The following is a 19,542-nucleotide window of genomic DNA, read 5'->3' as shown; positions in this document are numbered from 1 at the left end:
AAGCCTTGGTGTCCTCAACTCCCTGCTACTGGCCCTTGAGGACCTGGCTCAACTGGATTCTGAGTAGAAAGCCGACCACTCAGCTTGGCACTGGGCAGTGACTGGGAGGCTGTGGCCCCCTGTGTCCCCTTATCCTCACATCACGGCTGTCACCAAAAAGCCAGATCCAAGGGGCCAGCCTCCACCCCAGTGTCTGGCCAAGAGGGAAGGAAATCCCAAACGCTTTCCCCAGGTGTGGTAGATATGGAGGAATGTGTCCCGGGAACAGCAAGGGCAGGAGCCGTGGGGGCTTGCACTTCAGGTCCTCTCTGTCCTTTTCTGGCGGCTCTAGTGTGGGAGGTTCAGCGATTCTGAGGAACCAGCAGAAGAAGGTGCAGGTGTTTTCAGGTCGGGGAGGAAGGGGCTGTGCCGGCACCAACATGCTGAGCAGCCCTCAGTGCCAGGGAGCGCCAGGTCCTGGGTGAACTTGGGCAAACTGCTGGCTTCTCTTAGCCTCAGAGAAAGGGGAGGAAGTTCCCCCCACACACGGCACCAGTACCATCCCTGGTGGAGAGGCCTGGCCCAGGAGCTCAGGCAGGGGAGAGCCAGTGGGGAGCCCACGTGGCACAGGGGGCAGCACTCGGCAGCCTGGAGGTGACCTGAGGAGGCTGGGGAGGCTGTTGGGTTGAAACCAGGGGTTAGAGGCAGATGTTCAGCTTCAGACCTCAGAAGCTCTCTCCTTAGGACCCAAGGGCAGGGCTCTGCTTGTTCAGTCCAAATGCAATGCCACCACCAGGGAACCACTCCCAGGCTGAAAGGTACAGAAACTTGCGGGCCCAGCGCTTGGCCGCCCTCAGTGCCCTCCTGTGGGACGAGCAGAAAGGCGCCTGGTTCGACTACGACACAGAGAAGGGCAAGAACCTGGAGTTTTACCCTTCCAACCTCGCCCCGCTCTGGGCCAGCTGCTTCTCTGACCCTGCCACCGTGGACAAGGCTCTGAAATACCTGGAGGTGAGGGACAGCTGGCCGCTCTGAGCCCCTGGAGACACTGAGCAGGGACTTGGCAGGCCAGCCACCTACCCACTGCTGTCTGTGCCTGTCCTCGCCTGCGGGTCCCACTCAGGCCACCAGGGGACAGCTGTGAGCCAAGAAGAGGAGGGACAGGAAGGGCCCCTCTGCTCCCTGAGGGCCCAGCATCCTGGCTCCCTGCCCAGGCTCCACCCACAGTCCCAGCAATGTCTGGAACCTTCTAGGACAGCCAGGTCCTGACCTACCAGCATGGGATTCCGACCTCTCTCCGGAACACAGGCCAGCAGTGGGATTTCCCCAATGCCTGGGCCCCCCTGCAGGATCTGGTCATCAGAGGTAGGCAAGCAGGCAGGGGATCTGTGCCAGGGTGGACCCCAGCTGCTCCGGGACTGGGGAGGTGACTGAAGGAATGTGGGACCCCTGGTCCTTTCTCTGGCTCCTCTGTTCTCTCTGCCCTGCAGCTAACACATCCTCTCCCCTGTCCAGTATAACCAGCCCTCCTCTCCCTCCAAACCTGGGCCCTGAGTTAAGTGCAGGGTGGCCTCTGGTTCCAAGAGGTCTCAGGACCCAGCCAGGCCTCATTCCCTCTGTGGGACAGTAAGATTCAGGCTTCTGTTGTGCCAGGGAAGGGGGCTCTGGGGATTCAGATTCTGCTTGGGGTGGGGTCTAGGCTTGGCCAAGTCCTCTTCTCCTTCGACCAAGGAAGTGACTTTTCAACTGGCCCAGAATTGGATCCGAACCAACTTTAATGTCCCTCACCCTCCTCCCCCAGGTGAGATGGGGAAGAGTCAGGCTTGGCAGACCCTGGACTGTGCAGCCAGGACAGTGGCGGCGCCCAGTGGCCACCGCCAGGCACTGCAGGGGCCAGAGCTTCAGGCCAGAGCATCTCCCAAGGGCTCCAAGGCTGGTTGCCTGGGGCTGGAGTGGTGGCTTGGGGACAGCTCCTGACCTACAGCTTGCCCTCTTGTCCCCAGTATGACATCAGCAATGGTGGACAGCCATGTGGAGGAGGGGAGTATGAAGTTCAGGTGAGCGGGCCAGGGCTGAGCTGGCCAACACCTTACAACTCCTGGGCTCCACTGTCCACAAGAACCGACTTGACCCTCTGGGCCCCAATGTGCCTTGTCTGGGGCCCACAGGGAGGACCTGACTGGTGCTCCTTGGTACCCCTGGGGATGGGCGGGACAGAGCTCCTGGGGTAGGGAATCCTACACCCTCAAAATAGGGGCTTGGGCTCCCCCAAGATCTGGCCCCACAGGCCTTGCCTCTCTCCAGGAGGGGTTTGGCTGGACCAATGGAATGGCCCTGATGCTCCTGGACCGCTATGGTGACCGGCTGACCTTGGGGACCCAGATGACTCCTCAGGTGCCCCCCTGCCTGGTGGCTGCCCTTCTGTTCCACCTCCTGCTCAGCTTCCTGCCGTGGTGACCAGGGACCAGCAGGTGGCCTCACTACCTGCCCCTGCCTGCTGCACTTCCTCCTCTGCCCCATCTCCCAGCCTGCTCTGTTCAGAGTGCAGGGGGCAGAGCAGTGGCCTGGAGGCCAGGTGGTGGGGCTGGGGCCCTTCTGGAACCCTTGATGGGGTGTTAATCCTGCAGGGTAAAGAAGACACCGCCCTGCCTCCCGTGTACCCACAGCCTGTTCTTCCACACACTTACATAGTCCGAAAGCTTTATTGTTCTGCTTATTTGTAAATGCTTACCAATACTGAAAAACACCCAGCCGGGCCCAGGCCACAGGGGCCCGGGGCTGGGGAGGAGGGCAGGGGAAGTGCTGTCAGAATGACTATTTGACTCTGCCTTCAAAGGATTCCAGACCTTAAAGGATTCCTCTCTCAAATCCATTTATATTCCTGAGTCTTGTTGAAGACAGTTGAACAATTGGCTTGCAGTTAGTGGAGATTAATTGCTGGGTGTGCTCAGGGAGAGCCCTGCCCAGACCTTGGAATGACTAGGCACACCCAAAGCTCTGGCCCCTCCAAGGAGTCACACCATGGCCTTAACACCTCAGGAAGGTGCCTATAACACACAGGGGACTGTTATAATCCAGTCAGACAGTCCACACATAGGTGAACAAATAATAATGAACTCAAGGAAGAGGAAATGCACAGATTGCTACATTATATAACCTACAATGCCTATTTTTTTTCCTTTGGTACTTGGGATTGAACCCAGAGGGGCTTTACCCCTGAGCAACATTCCCAGCCCTTTTTATATTTTTACTTTGAGACAGAGTCTCTCTAAGTTGCTTAGGGCTGACATGCCAGATTCGTGGGACCCCAACAGACCTCCAGGAGCCGAATCCGATGCAATCACACAAGAGTTTTTATTGCAAGCTTGAGCCTGGACTCACAACCGTTTCCTACGCAGCGGTCCTGATCCTTAGTTCAGTGAGGATTTATAGGTTTTGGGGGGATACTCTATGTGTCACAACATCACACAGCAAATCATTTCATACCACAGGAAAATCAAACATTGATTAGTACATTCACTGCCGGGAACAAGTCAGGAAGGGGTGATTGGTTAGTTTAAGTGGTGGATACATTTGAAATGATTGGTTTAGGCCACAAGAGGTTGTGAGAGTGTATATGCTAAACTGCAGGGTTGCCTAATCAAGTTATCAATCACTGAAACTACTGGGAGGGTCACCCGGCATTTCAGGTATTTTCCCTGTCTCACTCTGATTGGTCGTCGCTATGGTCCGAATCAGGCCTCAAGTATTCTTTTGGTCTTTTCTGGAACTTGCATTAGCTGAGTCATGGACATCTGGTACAGATGAATGACTCAGCAGGGTAGCTTATGTGCCTAGGAACAGGTTTTCCAAGGACAAGGGTCATCCCCTGCCCCCCTTTGGACTGGCCCTGCTCTGAGGTAGAGGCTGGTTTCTCAAAAATGGAGTCACATCAGTTTCTCAGGGCCTTGCTAAGTTGCCAAGGCTGGCCTCCTGTGATCCTCCTGCCTCAGCCTCCTGAGTCACTAGGATTATAGGCACGCATCACCATGCAAGGTCTCAAATGTCTATTTTCTTACAAAAACAAACAAAAATCTGGGATACATGTCAAGAAAAGGGAAAGAATGATACACATCAAAACACATTCACTCGGGCAATAGAAACTGTCTGGGATTGTAACCATGGTCCACTTTATGCTTTGAATATAGCCCTTGGTGCTCTGCCACTGCAAGTGAGTTTTAAAGTGATGTGTTTCTCTCTTTCCTCTTTCCCTGCTCTTTCCTGATCTCTCCCCCGTCCTGATCTCAGAGGAAACGGAATTACCTTTCCTCCCCACCCTAGGCTGGGTTATCTGTCCTTTGAGGACTCACCCACCTCAGGAAAGAAGTCATCCAGACTTTGGGGATGGTACCAGAAGACCTCAGAAATGGCTATTTCCCAACTCCAACAGAGAGCATGCGGAATGCAGCCTTTGAGTCACCTCTACAAAAGCACCCTCACAGCCTCTGGGACAGGAGTGCCCCAAGGTTCACCTTTGCTAGCAAAGCAATCAACGTTCTTTCTCCTTTTTCTCAAAATCGTGTTCTCATTATTGGACCAGCACCCGGGACAAGGACCGAGATTTCCACCACAGGATGTTGTCCCAGTGTTGGAGACTCTAGGACTTGAAGAAATAAAGATGGCAACTCACACCACATAAAGAATGCTGATGGGAAGACAGAGCCAGAGGAGGAACCCAGCAGGGCGCCTTGTTTCTGGTCTGGCACGTGAGGGTCACTCCATCAAAACAAGTAAACATTGAACAACAGAAAATCGACAGTTTCTTAGATCTGCCAGAGAATCAAGGTCACGGGCAAGCCGCTGCTCTCCAACACTGGAAGGGCAGACTGGCAGGTACAGAGACCCACAGCTAGCTGACCAGGAACCTCAGCAGTCATGTCTAGCCTTCAACAAAAAAATCCTGGGCAGGGCAGAGGGAGGAGGGGAGGAAAGGAGAGGGCTAATGGGAATTGAAATCGAATTCCTTGTCTGTATAATTGTGTCAAAAGGAACCCAGACGCTATGTAGAAATGTAATGCTCTAAATTTAAAAAAGAAAAAAAGAAGAAGAAGAAAGAAATGAGAAAGGAAGGACGGAGGGGGCTCAGGGAGAAAGAAATGAAAAATGCCAAGGCAGGGCTGGGGACGTGGGTCAGTGGTAAAGCACTTGCTTCGTATGCACAGGGTCTTATGTTCAATCCTCAGCACCTAAATAAATAAGTAAATAAATAACAAGGCCTAAAAAAAGGCGAAAAGAGTTTGAAGAAACTGATAAAGTATGTGAACCAGACTTGGATAGAGCAGCGTGCTGGAATTTTCGGACTGCGATAACTATGTGCTAAGGGTTCTAGTGGAGAAGGGAGACCACATAAAGAACACCTAAGGCAATCATAACAGAACGGAGAAAATTCAAAGAAAGAATAAAGGAGATGCTGCTGTACACTTTGTCCCTCCAGGGGTCCGTGTGCAGAAGGCTTGATGCTCAGGTGGCAGTGTTGAAGCAGTGAAAACTTTATAGGTAGAACCTAGACTGAGGTTCTCAGGTTAATTGTAGGGTGTGCTCTTAGAGGGGGTTGTGGGGCCCCAGTTTCTCTCTGTCTTCCTGTTTGGTGATATAATCTCTTTCTCCCACGCGTACTCTGCCATCCACTGGGGAGCCCTTGCCAGAATCTGCACCATGCTATTTGGACTTTCTGCCTCCAAATCTGTGAGCTAAAGCTCTTTTCTTTATAATGTTAGCCTGCCTCAGGTATTCCATTATAGTAACAAAAAGGAACCCAATAAATTTTAAAACACTGTAACAAGTGAAAAGTGCCTTTGATGAGCTTATTAGACTGGACATGGCTGAGAATCAGTGAACTTGAGGATATGTTAACAGAAACCTCCAAAACTCACCTTTTCGTTTATTTGCTGCCATAGTCTCTCAGGGATCTGAGCAGTTAAACATGAGGGATAAAATAATATTGAGCCACTGTAAATTGAGGTGAAGTAACTTTTATCTCTTCTACATGGTCTAGACATTGTTTTTGGAAGAAAAAGAAAGAAAGAAACTTCTGAAACTCAAAGACAAAGAAAAAAGCCTGAAACATAAAAAATACTCTAGCACTGTAGGACGACTACAAAAGGTGCATCATATATTTCGGAAAACAGAAGAAAAAAGAGGGAAGAGGACGGAAGAAATATTCGAAACAATGATGAGAGTCTCTCAATATAATATCAGACACCAAACAACGGATTCCGGAAGCTCAGAGGACACCAAGTAGGATAGACACCTCCAAAATCTACACCTAGGCCTTTTAGATCCACACTCACAAATTCAAAGTTAAAGAGAAAAATCCCCAAAGAAGCCAGAGGAAGGAAACACCATGCGTAGCCAGAAGAAGAATTAAATCAGAATTCTCAGAAACCCGAGCAGTGAAAAGAGAACAGAGTGAAATATTTAAAGTGTAAAGAGAAATAAATAAATAAATAAACCCCATCAACCTAGAATTCTTTATCTTATGAATGGATCCTTCCGATGAAACGAGATGAAATGAGAACTTACACAGACAAACAAAAAATTGAGTCCTGGGGCAGGAGAGCTACTTTGCACGAAGTGTTTAAAAACGAAACAACAACAACAACAACAAAACTTGCAGAGGAAGGAGCTTCATGCAGGCCAGAGGCTGAGACAATATAAACTAGGTAAGAGCATTAGAGAAGGAGTGACGGCAAAATCAAAACTTTTTTTAATTGTATATCGTCTGGGGATCAAACCTGGAGCTTCACACACGCTAAGCACACACTCTACCATCTTGGGCCCTATTTTTCTTATTCTGACCACAGCCACATAGTCAGTGATTGCAGTCAGTGGATAAGTGAGATGAAAGGCCCAGGGCAGCCGGGAGGGAGTCAGGCTAACTTGGTTATTGTGTTCTCACAGCCCAGGAGGTGGCACCGTATTTATTTGAGTGGACTCTAACTTGTCAAAATTTGTCATAGACAGTGAACTCAGTGATTGAAGGAAATTCATAGCACGGAATGCATTTATTAGAAAAGAAGGAAGATCTAAAATCAATAGTCTAAGCTTTCACCTTAGAAAACTAGAAAGAGCAAATTAAATCCAAAGTAAGCAGAAGAAAACAAATAATGAAAAATAGAGCAGAAATCAATGACATGAAAAACAGGGAAGCAAGAGGGAAAATCCATAAAACCTGAAGCTGCTTCTTGAAGACGTCATTATAACTGATAAGTCTCTAGCCCAAGCCAGGCGTGGTGGAGCACACCTGAATCAACTCAGGGGACTGAGGCAGGAGAATGGCAAGTTCAAAGCCAGTCTCAGCAATTTAGTGAGGCCCTAAGCAACTCAGTGAGACACTGTCTCAAGATAAAACAGAAAAAGGCTGTGGATGTGACTCAGAGGTTAAACACTCCTGGGTTCATTCCCTAGCACCAAAAGGAAAAAGAAAAAAGTCTGTAGCCCAGCTGTGAAAAAAAGGCATGAATTACTAATGTCAGAAAAGCAGGGGCTGGGGAGGTGGCTCAAGCGGTAGCGCGCTTGCCTGGCATGCATACGGCCCGGGTTCGATCCTCAGCACCACATACAAACAAAGATGTTGTGTCCGCCGAAAATTAAAAAATAAAATATTAAAATTCTCTCTCTCTCTCTAAAAAAAATATTTAAAAAAAAAGAAATGGAATCAATAATAAGAGGCCAGGCCCAGATGGGTCCACAGATAAATTCTACAAAATGTCTTAGGAAGAAATTATACAAGTTCTCTACAATCTCATCCAGAAGACAAAGGCAGAGAAACTATTTCCTAACTGATTGTGAAGTTAGCATTACACCAACACCAAAACCAGACAAAATGTTGTAAGAAAGGAAAACAACAGATAAATATCTCTCATAAATATAGAAGCAAAATTCCTCAAGAAAACTATTTGGAAATTGAATCCAACAATTCATAAAAGGAACAATACACCACCACCTCTTGGGATTTATCCTTCCTGTGCAAGGCTGGTTCAACATTTGAAAGTCAACTAATGTAATTCAACACATTCATCCACAGGCTAGAGGGAAGAACTGCATAACTAGGTCAATAGGGTATTTGGCAAAATACTTTGTAGTCCCAGAGACCTGGGAGGCTGAAACAGGAGGATCCCAAGTATAAAGCCAGCCTCAGCAACTTAGCAGGGCCCTCAGCAACTTGGTGAGAACCTGTCTCAGAATAAAAAGTAAAAAAGGGGTGGGGTACCGAGCCAGGTGCAGTGATAAGGGCCTGTGAACCCAGTGGCTCAGGAGGCTGAGGCAGGAGGCTGGAAATTAGCAAAGCCCTAATCGACTTAGTGAGACTCTGTCTCTAAATATAATATATTTTAAAAGGGGCTCAGGAGTTAAGCACCCCTGAGTTCAATCCCCGGTACCAAAAAAAAAAAAAAAATCAGTGGTTGGTAGGAGTCAGAGGAGGGGGGGAATGATTTGAAAATGTCCTGTGTGATACGATAGAGGTGGGTACATGCCACTCTACATTTTTTAAGACCTACAGAACCTGCAACACCAAGAGTGAGTCCCAGTGTGTACTTTGGCCTGTGCGTTTGATTGTAACACAGGTGCTCTTGTGGGGCCCAGAGCTGACACAGGGGAAGATGGTGCCTGTGCAGAATCCCAGGCTCTGGGAATTCTTTCACTTCCTGTTCAAATTTGCTATGAATCTAAAACCAAAAAATCATTCAGTCAGTGATAGATCATATATACTGCTGTGGTTCCATGAGATTTTTTTTTTAGTGCAGCTTTAGACTCAGTTTAGCTTTGTTGGACAGAAGATTCTGGGTTGTCATTCCAGGAAGCAGCATGGAGATTCCTCAGAAAACTTGGAGTGGAACCACCATTTAACCCAGTTGCCCCACTCGTTGGCATATACCCAAAGGACTTAAAATCAGCACATTACAGTGATGTGACTTCATCAAAGTTTATAGCAGCTCAATTCACAACAGCTAAGCTATAGAACTAACCTAGGTGCCCTTCAACAGGTGAATGGATTAAGAAAATGTGGTATACATACACAACAGAATATTATTCAGCCAAAAAGAAGAATGAAATTATGGCATTTGTGGGTAAATGGATGGAACTGGAGACTATCGTGCTATGTGAAATAAGCCAGTCCCCCGCCAAAAAACAAAGGCCAAATGTTCTCTCTGATATGCAGATGCTGACTCACAATAGTGCACTGGAGAGTGGAGGTTCTCTGGATTGGATGGAGGGAGAAGGGGAAAGGGAGGGGGCTGGGAATGGGAAAGGCAGTAGAATGAATTGGACGTAACTTTCCTGTGTTCATAGGTGAATACACAACCAGCATAACTCCACATCATGTACCACTGCAAGAATGGGAAGTTATACTCCATGTGGGTATGATATGTCAAAGACTAAGAAGAACAAATTTAAAAAGGATTCTTGGTTGGCAGGTTTTTCCTTAAGTACTTTAAATATGCCACTGGCTCCCTTGCTTCTGATGCAAAGTCAGATATTACTTGTGTTGAGGTTTTCCTGTGATGAGTCATTTCTCTTTTGTTTAAAGCCAGAGAGTTTAAAATACAAATTTTTAGAGCTTGAATCTAATAAAGAACTCCCCCCATGAACTCAGTTGCTGCAGCAGATTGAAGGGCACCGTGGGTCCTAGTGGGTCACTTTGCTTGGGCACTTGGTACTCCTGGGGCATCTCTGGAGGTCTGTGTTGTTTTGCTTTGTTTAGTTGTTGTTGCTGTTTTCGGGGAGAATATTGGGGATTGAACTCAGGACTACTCGACCACTGAGCCACATCCCCAGCCTTTTTAAAAATATATTTTATTTAGAGACAGGGTCTCACTAAGTTGCTTAGGGACTCGCTAAATTGCTGAGGCTGGCTTTGAACTCGAGATCTTCCTGCCTCAGCCTCCAGAGCCACTGAGATGACAGGCATGCACCACCAAGCCCCGCTGGAGGTCTGCTTCAGATTCCACTTCTGATACCAATCTGTTAGAAGAGAAATTTTAAACAAATTAAATTCAGCAGCATTTATTTGAACAAAGAAGTGGATTCATGAGTCAGGCAGCACCCTGATGCCACAGTCCACCTGCAGCAAAATAACCAGGCGGGGGGGGGGGGGTGTGTGATGAACAACTTGTGTACATTGATACAGCAGAAGTGGGAGCCGTTTATTGTAGGACAGGAGGGGTATTTATACATTCCACACAGCTTATCTAATTAACATAAACTAGATACAGCAGTCAACCAATAAGGAATCTCCACACTTAATGGCTCGCTGGCGTTACTTCACAAACCACTCCCCCTGGCAAAATGCCAGGCGCCATCCTGACTTGTTTACAGACCCTAACACCCTGAACCAGTAAAGTCAGTATTTATAGGGAGAAAAAGGAAATGCCATACAGAAATAGCCTGATTAGAGAGCTGGGAATAGCAGCTCACGGCTGTACAGCTACTCCGGAGGCTGGGGCAGGAGGATCGCAAATTCAAGACCAGTCTCTGGAACATGGAAACTTATGGAGACCTGACTCAAAATGAAGAATGAAAAGGAATGGGGAGCTAGCCCGTGGGTAGAGTGCCCCTGGGTTCAATCCCCAATCTGAAAGGCTGAGGATATAGCTCAGTTGGAAGAGTGCTTGCCTCGCATGCACAAGACCCTGGGTTCAATGCCAGCAACACACACACACACACACACACACACACACACACACACACACACAATCCCACAGATGCTAAAAAAAGAAAGAAAGAAAAGAGCCTGATGGGTCTCCACTCAGTGCTTGCCAATTTGAACACACCTGATCAGTTTGAGACCCAGCAGCTTGGTTTCAAGAGTTTATTCTCAAGTTAAGTTGCAGACTGGCCAATAACACGTGAACGCAGTTTGGCCCTTAGGGAGGCAGCTTTAGGCTCAGTTTAATTTCTCAACTCAGGCAAGGTGGCCCAGTTCAGAGAGGCCCCTTGATAGGGCTCCTCTCCCTACCACTGTCACCCCTGATGGCCAGATGTCATACACTTTCTTCCTAATTCTTTTATTTTTTTTTTAAAGAGAGAGTGAGAGAGGGGAGAGAGAGAGAGAGAGAGAGAATTTTTTAATATTTATTTCTTAGTTCTCGGCGGACACAACATTTTTGTTGGTATGTGGTGCTGAGGATCGAACCCGGGCCGCACGCATGCCAGGCGAGCGCGCTACCGCCTGAGCCACATTCCCAGCCCTCTTCCTAATTCTTAATTCTTTCTTCTTAATTCTTTTTTTTATGACGGTCAAACTGTGCAACATAAAATTTGGCATTTTAGCCATTTTAGGTATACAGTTCAATTATTTATATTACATTCACAGTGCACAACACCTTTGCATTCCTTGAATAAATCTCATTTGCTCATAGTGTATCTCTTTCTAATAAATTGTTGGGTTTGGTGTGTTAGTATTTTGTTGAGGACTCTCACACCTGTATGCATAGAGGATATTGGACTGTGATCCTCTTTTCTTGTTATGTCTTTATCTGGTTTTGGTATCAGGATAATGCTAGCCTCATAGGACAAGTTAGGAAGTTTGATTTTTGCAGGGGAGAGCACTAGCGATTGAACGCAGGGTTGTTTAACCACTGAGCCACATCCCATCCCTTTTTAGTTTAGTTTAGTTTTGTTTTGGGGGTATCGGGGATGGAACTCAGGAGCACTTCACCGCTGAGCCACATCAGCCCTATTTTGTATTTTATTTAGAGACAGGGTCTCACTGAGTTGCTTAGTGCCTCACTTTTGCTGAGGCTGGTTTTGAATTCACAATCCTCCTGCCTCAGGCTTCCAAGCCACTGGGATTACAGGTGTGAGCCACCATGCCAGGCAACATCCCAGCCCCTTTTGTATTTTCTAGAGACACAGTCTCGCTGAGTTGCTTACAACCTTGCTAAATTGCTGAGGCTGGCTTTGAACTCCAGATCCTCCTGCTTTAGCCTCCTGAGCTGCTGGGATTACAGGTGTGCACCATAGCACCCGACTCTTCATGTTATGTTTATTAGGTCTTTTTTTTTTTTTGGTGGGGTACCAGGGATTAAATTCAGAGGCACTCAACCACTGAGCCACATCCCCAGCCCTACTCTGTATTCTAATTAGAGTCAGAGTCTCACTGAGTTCCTTAGTACCTTCCATTGCTGAGGCTGCCTTTGGACTGGTGATCCTCCTGCCTCAGACTCCTCAGCCATTGGGATTACTGGTGTGCACCCGGCTTTATTAGGTTTTTGATCAATTACAAAAACTGAGGCCTCTATAAAGCTGAATTTTAGCTTTTCTACAATTAAGTAACTTTCCATATTTGCCTTTGATGTCTTAATTATCCCTTTGTCTAAATGACTACTGTTCACACTGACCTGTGATCCTACTTTGATCAAGTGTTTTAAGCCGTTGTTTTTTTTAAAAAAATATTTTTTAGTTGTAGATTTTTCATTTATTTATTCATATTTGGTGCTGAGGATGGAACCCAGTGCCTCACACATGCGAGACAAGCACTCTGCCACTGAGCCACAATCCTAGCCTGCCACTGTTATTTTTTTACTTCCCCAAATCAAACTCTAAATTCTCTTTCTTGACCTTGAATTAACTTTAGGATTTTCTAGGTGAGCTTTTGCGATACCTCAGAAGAATCCCTCTTTCTATAATAAGAGAAATAGTAAACTAATTGCACTTATTTGGTGTATTCGATTATACAGAAAGCATTGTCAATAAGCAATGCTAAGCTGGGCACCGTGGTGCACGCCTGCAATTCCAACAGCTCGAGAGGCTGAGGCAGGAGGATCTTGTGTTCAAAGCCAGCCTCAGCAATTCAGTGAGATCCTGTCTCTAAATAAAAAATATAAAAAAGGTCTGGGGATGAGGCTCAGTGATTAAGTGTTCCTGGGTTCAATCCCTAGTATAAAAAAAAAGCAATGCTAAACCTTCTTTGAATTATATTTGTATAGATATGTTATTAATAACTGTTTCAGAAGTTATATGAAACTCACAGAAATCTGCTTGTCCTGGTGTACCACTATCACTCATAATCATAGTTATTCTTTTTTTTTTTTTTTTAAGTTGTAGATGGACACAATACCTTTATTTTCAGCTTGGACTCAGGTTTTGGCTCAGTGGAAGAGCGCTCGCCTAGCATGCATGAGGCACAGGGTTCGATCCTCAGCACCACATACATACATAAATGTATCATATCCATCAACAACTAAAGAGAAGTACTTTGAAAAATATCTTTATTTATTTATTTTTAATGTGGTGCTGAAGATCGAACCCAGTGCCTCACGAGATAGACAAGCGCTTTGCCACTGAGCCACATTCCCAGCCCCCACAGTTATTAACTTAAAATGTTATAAGCAACAGAAATAATCAAATGTCTTTGTCATTGTAATGATCTCTTATCAGATGTTTAATGGTAGTTGTTTGGGGTCTTGTCATAGATGGTTAATTGTTTACTATGATATATTTCTGCATAACTAAAAGCCAAATATTTTGCCTTCAAGGAGATTCACAGCAAGGACTCTGACACTTATATATTTCTGATCACTTTAAGATCACATCATTAGGCTGGGTGCGTTGGCACAAGCCTTAATCCCAGCAGTTTGGGAGGCTGAGGTAGGAGGATTGAAAGTTCAAAGCCAGCTTAGTTCAAAGTTTAACTAAGCAGCTCAGCAAGAGCCTGTCTCTAAATAAAATATAAAAAGGGCTGGGTTGTGGCTCAGTGGTTAAACGTCCCTGGCTTTACTCCCCAGTACAAAAAAAAAAAAAAAATCACAGCATTGGATGAACTGGTTCATTAAACTGCTAACTCAACATTAAGCAAAACAAGAATCAATTAGATAACAAGGAAATTATTTAACAAGGAAATTATTTGGCAGATTTTCATGCTAAGTCAGCCAGTACTGAGATTAAGACAGGCAATGTGAGTGACATCCAAGTCAAATTGCCCGACAACCTACTTATTCAATGGTGCTGTACACCTGAGTTGGAGAGAAAAACCTGTGTTTAATTGGATGTTCAGACAATGTTAAACACAAACTAGTGGAGAGGCTGCATGGTTGCCTACTCTTTCCTGATTCCTCAAAATTTCCATTATTAAAAGTGTTTTGTGGGGCTGGGGATGTGGCTCAAGCAGTAGCGCCTGGCATGCGTGCAGCCCGGGTTCAATCCTCAGCACCACATACAAAGATGTTGTGTCCGCCGAGAACTAAAATAAATAAATAAATATTAAAATTCTCTCTCATCTCTCTCTCTCTTTAAAAAAAAGTTTTTTGTGAAACAGTTCATCATGAGAAAGGTAAAATGACCCCATTTATGAGAAAACATGGTTGTGGTGACTGTTCTAGAACTACTAAAATGGTGTATGGCCAATGTTTGGTATGTCAAGTCCATAATCCAGGTAAGACAATAAAAACCTCAGGTGAGCCACACGTGAGGGTGCACACCTGTGATCCCAAGTAGTCAGGAGCTGAGGCAGGAGGATCGCAAGTGTGAGGCCAGACTGTGCGAGTTAGTGAGAACCTGTCTCAAAAAAAATCAAAGGACTAGGGATGTGGCTCAGTATAGACAATTTGCCTAGCATGCATGGGTTCCATACCCAGTACCCCAAAGCAAAAACAAAACAAGCTTCAGAGGACACATACCTGGTACCTGCTGGATCATTCAAACACATACAGATGGATTTTATTCAATTGTTACCTTGCTTTCTGCCTGAATAGAAGCTTTCCTGTGAAGGACGTTTGGTGCTAGAATAGTAGTGACAAGGTTATTAGAAATGTATTTCCCTTATGGGGCGCGAATGGCAAAGTCCTCACTGATAGAGGTATGAAACTGGGAAGCAATTAAATAAGGTATTACAAACACAGTGGCATCAGGCAAAGCTAACCGAGAGGACTGGATCACCCTTGGTCAAAGGTATTGCCCATTGACAGCCTTCAGGTGCCCTCCGCTCGAAAACCTTTGACACCTTATGAAATCATTATCTCCCACTCACAGCCCCTGATATGACTCCACAGGGCAAGGTTCTGGTGCATTATGCCAAAGCATATTTCCACCAGGGAAGAGAAGAGATCCACCAACTGATGACAGCCATACCTTTCATGATCTAGAACCTAGAGATTGAGGCTCTTGGAAATGACACCACAGAAAGACTGCCCTTGGGCCCCGTTGGAGAGGACCACACCAAACGCTTCTCTACAGCAGGACTTCAGGGCCTGAGTCTTGGATCCATGTCTCTCAACTCAGAAGGGCCAGATTCCGGGATCTGCACACCTGTGGCAGACCTTCCTGTAAAGCTAGCCAGGGAAGTGCTTCCCCAGAAGCAGCGGCATCCCAGATGTGGGCAGCTTTCCCAAGATTGTGGATCAAGACTTCTCTTTCATCATAAAAGTCTACAATAGTCTCCCTTTCTCCTAGTTCCTGTGTCCCATCCCCCTCCCTTTCCTCACAGGAAAATCCCCGGGACCATAGTTTGTGGATCGATTTTGATATGGTCCCTTCCAGTGGAGTTCAAGGGCAGTCTTTGTCTGGTGTTACTTCCCAAAGCCTCAAATTCTCTGGGTTCTAGATCATGAAAGGTCTGGTTGTCATCGTTGGTGGGTCACAAAGGGCCTCTTGTTATTTTTTTTTTTATCTGTTCTTTTTTTTTAGACAATTTAGGACAATAGAGTGTATTTTTGACATATTATATATACGTGGAGTACAACTAATTCTAATTAGGATCCCATTCTTGTGGTTGAACACGATATGAGCATAGGTAAGTTATGTCTGATTCATTCTGCCGTCTTTCCTATTCTCATCCCCCTCCCTTCCCTTCATTCCCCTTTCTCTAATCCAATGAACTTCTACTCTTCCCTTCCTCACCCTCCCTTGTTGTGGGTTAGCATCTGCATATCAGAGAGAACATTTTTTGGGGGGGGACTGGCTTATTGCACTTAGCACGATATTCTCCTGTTTCATCCATTTGCCGGCAAATTCCATAATTTCCTTCTTCTTTATAACTGAGTAATATTCCACTATATATATGTACCGCATTTTCTTTATCTGTTCACCTGTTGAAGGGCACCTAGGTTGGTTCCATAGCTTAGCTATTGTGAATTGAGCTGCTATAAACATTGATGTGGCCATGTCACTATAGGATGCTGATTTTTAAGCCCTTTGGGTATATACTGAGGAGTGGGGTAACTGGGTCAAATGGTTGTTCCATTCCAAGTTTTCTAAGGAATCTCCACACTGCTTTCTAGAGTGGTTGCCCCAATTTTCAGTCCTATCAGCAATGTATGAATAAACCTTTCCCTACACCCCCGCCAACATTTATTGTTACTTGTATTCTTGATGATTGCCATTCTGATTAGAGTTAGATGGAATCTCAGTGTCATTTTAATTTGCATTTCTCTAGAGATGTTGAACATTTTTTTCGACCATTTGTATTTCTTCTGTAAAGTGCCTGTCCAGTTCCTTTGCCCATTTATTGATTGGCTTATGGGTTTTTCTGGAGTTAAGTTTTTTGAGTTCACGAAGGGCTTCTTCTACCTGGTGGAGTATGCTGTGGCGTAAGGCTTTAGACCCTTGCCCTGTAGGCCGCCTCCGGGGTTAGGAGCAGGAGTTACATGAGGTTTTATACAGGAGAACAGGCTTCCTATACTCCTGCTCTGGCCAGAAACCAGAGCAGTTGCTGGGTTTGTAGGTTAATGCCTCCAAGTCAGGAAACATCTCACTAATGCCTGTGCCTCTTCACCATCCCAGGGACAGCCCCCCACAGCCCCAAAGGAAGAATGGAAAGCTACCTTGAACTTCTAAACATCACTGCTACTTGACTTCCTGCACTTGCTCAGAATAGGTCCTGTGGTGGTGTGGAGGGACGTTTCCCAAAGACCTTCCACCAGCACCTCCCAGGCTTCACCCTGGGAGGTGCTGGTGGAAGGTGCTGGAGTCTTTGAGAGATGGCACCTGGAGGGATGTCCTTTAGGTCCCTGGGGTCCTGCTCTTCAAGGAGACTGTGGGTTCCCAGCCTCTCAGTCTCACTGCTTCCTGGCAAATGGCTTGCTGCACCACATGCTCCTACCATGATGTACCACCCTCCCTCACCAGAGGCCCCAAGCAAAGGGGTCACTCAATCTTAGACTAGATCCTACAGAAACCCTAAGCCAAAATACATCTTTTTTTCTTTATAAGTTACTTGCCTCAAGTATTTCTTTATTAACATGACTAATACAATACCCCTATTTTTTCCCCAATTACTATCAAATGTATAAGACCCATCGAGTGATGAAAAAGGTATTTTGTGCTTCCAGGAAAGAGTCCTCATGACCTGGGGACTATCTACATAGGCATGAGTAATCACTTTATGATTTCACGTATTAAATCCAATAAAGTTCCTTTCCACTAACTGTGTTATGTATCCTTATAGCATATTATTCAGAATCCACAATAAAGTAAGTTTTCTACTGGACCCTGTTCAAGATCAGCACAAAATTACAGGCAAACAAATTTAACTGAACTCTGCTCTAATGACACCAGGTGGCGCTCTTTCCCAGCCTCTGAGGGCCTCTATTGAGCAGAGGGAGTTTTACTTACTGTGTTCAGCCTCCTGTCTGGTTGCAGAACCTGGATATGTGACCTGGCTCTTTCTTGCCTTCCAAATAGCTTTCTCTGAAAGCTCCCAAGATACCTCCCACAATCAGAAGCCTCGGTGTTCAATAACTGGAATTAGTACTAACCTCAAAATGGATAAAGATAAGTTAGTTTCACCAAGAAATGTTCCCAAAAGTGTTCCTGGGGGTGCAAGAGTATTCTTGGAAGTAGGGTACAAGTGGTATGGAATTTAAAGCTAATCCATAAATTGCTAGAAATCTTGGATTTTGTAGCCAATCATACCTCCCAAGGGTTCAGGTGGGTAGAAGACACTCCAAGGAGGTAAAGAGAACATTTGTGACCAACAAAAGCACTTAACAGCTCATCCTGAAGCTCTAAGTCCCTTTGCCCAAGTTTGAGGTTTACAAACAGTGCTGAACAAACTGAACATTGTCTTGTCTTTTCCCTGACTTTATTACTACAAAAGCTACATTTAAAAGTGACTAAATCCTAGATTTGCTCTAGATGCTGCTTCTAGATACATGAAGGAAATTTCTCAGAAGGAAGGAACACAGGAGATATTTCTGAGAGCAGCTAACAGATGGTTTGCAGGCATCCTGAATGGTGGACAATAAGCTGGACTATTCTAATTTTTTTATTATTTTTTGGTTCAGGGGATTGAACTCAGGGGTGATTTACCCCTGAGGTGTATCCCCAGTCCTTTATATTTTTTACTTTGAGATAGGATTTCACTAAATTGTTCATGGTCTTGCAGAGTTGCTAAGGCTGGCCTCAAACTCGTGATCCTCCTGTGATCAACCTTCCAAGTCCATGGGATTCAGGTGCATGACACTAACCCTATCCCCTGTTCCCCATCCCCCCACTCCAGGGTAATTTTCCAATCTTTTCATTTCTTCCAGTGGGGTATCCAGGTAACTATAATTTGTATTACCAGGCTAACAACAAAAATGGATGCCCCTTTAAATCAAACCATTTTATATTGACCCATGGTCCTTAATTGCAATCATGCCTGGAACAAAGACTATGACTAATTGAACTAGAATACTATTGAACTATCTTTATCGTGTGAACTTTGAATTATTTGATTTTTGTCAGTTAAGTTCATGGAGACATGTGTCAAAAAGCAACTTAAAAAAAAAAGTACACTTTTACAAATAACCTATTGAAACTCACCCTTTAAGTGTATGGTAATCAGTAGGTGCTTGAATTAGGGTCATGCAGCTACTCACACTGAAACTGGGAAAAAACTGCAAAACTCTTCGAGAAGTTGCTTACTTTTGAAAAGACTCCTATTTTCCTCAGGGAAGTAATTAATCATTATAATCAAAATCAAAATAAGTCAATGAAAAGGTATTCTTATAATAATGAAATATTTGTTTTGAAGAAAATAACACAAGACAATCCCTGCCTAACAGCGGTTCCACTTACAATTTTTTGACTTTACAATGGTGCAAACATGATAAACATTCAATAAATACCACCCTTTTTTTTTTTTAAAAAAAAAGCATACATCAGTTTATTGTCATCCTCTCCCAGATTGCCACTGTAATCATCTCCCTGGTGTGTTGTATCCCTTCAAAAGTCCTAAATGCTTCTCTGTGGACATCCTTTGTTACTGAATGATTCATATGCACAGAACAACAAAAACATAAAGCATAAAGCACTGCCCAACCGCCCAACTAATTGGATTTTTGTGAATTGTGAATTTCATACTGAGACAAAACAAGTCCATTATGATGATGGCAGAAAGTGGTGTCAGTATTCAAGGTTTTAGCCAATCCCTTAAAACTGATTAGTTTACCAAAACAAGAACAATTAAAATCGTCCTAAAGCTCCTCCAAACTATAACCAAACTTCACAGGTAGGTGAGGGCAGGCTCCCTTGGGAGCACAGTTTCCTAAGCAGTGGCCGAGTCTCAGCCAACACTGCACCTGCGCTTTCAGCCAATCACAG

At 45.2% G+C, this 19,542-nt stretch overlaps 1 protein-coding gene and 1 non-coding gene across 4 annotated transcripts; both read left to right on the top strand.

Moving 5' to 3' along the window:
• Positions 1-747: 747 nt before the first annotated feature.
• LOC144377201 (trehalase-like) lies at positions 748-7,670 on the top strand. 3 transcript variants are annotated; one of them, XM_078047116.1, is made up of 4 exons: positions 748-990; positions 1,233-1,344; positions 1,983-2,036; positions 2,284-2,851. In XM_078047116.1, exons 1-3 carry the CDS (start codon positions 763-765, stop codon positions 1,985-1,987), a joined length of 345 nt encoding a protein of 114 aa, XP_077903242.1. In that variant the 5' UTR covers positions 748-762; the 3' UTR covers positions 1,988-2,036; positions 2,284-2,851. The 3 variants fall into 3 exon arrangements, with proteins under 3 accessions (XP_077903242.1, XP_077903240.1, XP_077903241.1); XM_078047114.1 differs by lacking the exons at positions 1,983-2,036; positions 2,284-2,851 and adding an exon at positions 4,267-7,670; XM_078047115.1 differs by lacking the exon at positions 1,983-2,036.
• On the top strand, positions 5,892-6,019 carry LOC120890165 (small nucleolar RNA SNORA20). The gene has a single exon (XR_005734413.1). It is a non-coding gene; the product is annotated as a small nucleolar RNA SNORA20 (small nucleolar RNA).
• Positions 7,671-19,542: the final 11,872 nt, after the last annotated feature.

Source organism: Ictidomys tridecemlineatus, chromosome 4, assembly GCF_052094955.1.
Source record: "Ictidomys tridecemlineatus isolate mIctTri1 chromosome 4, mIctTri1.hap1, whole genome shotgun sequence".
Classification (NCBI taxonomy): domain Eukaryota; kingdom Metazoa; phylum Chordata; class Mammalia; order Rodentia; family Sciuridae; genus Ictidomys; species Ictidomys tridecemlineatus.
This window is presented reverse-complemented; position numbering and strand designations above follow the sequence as displayed.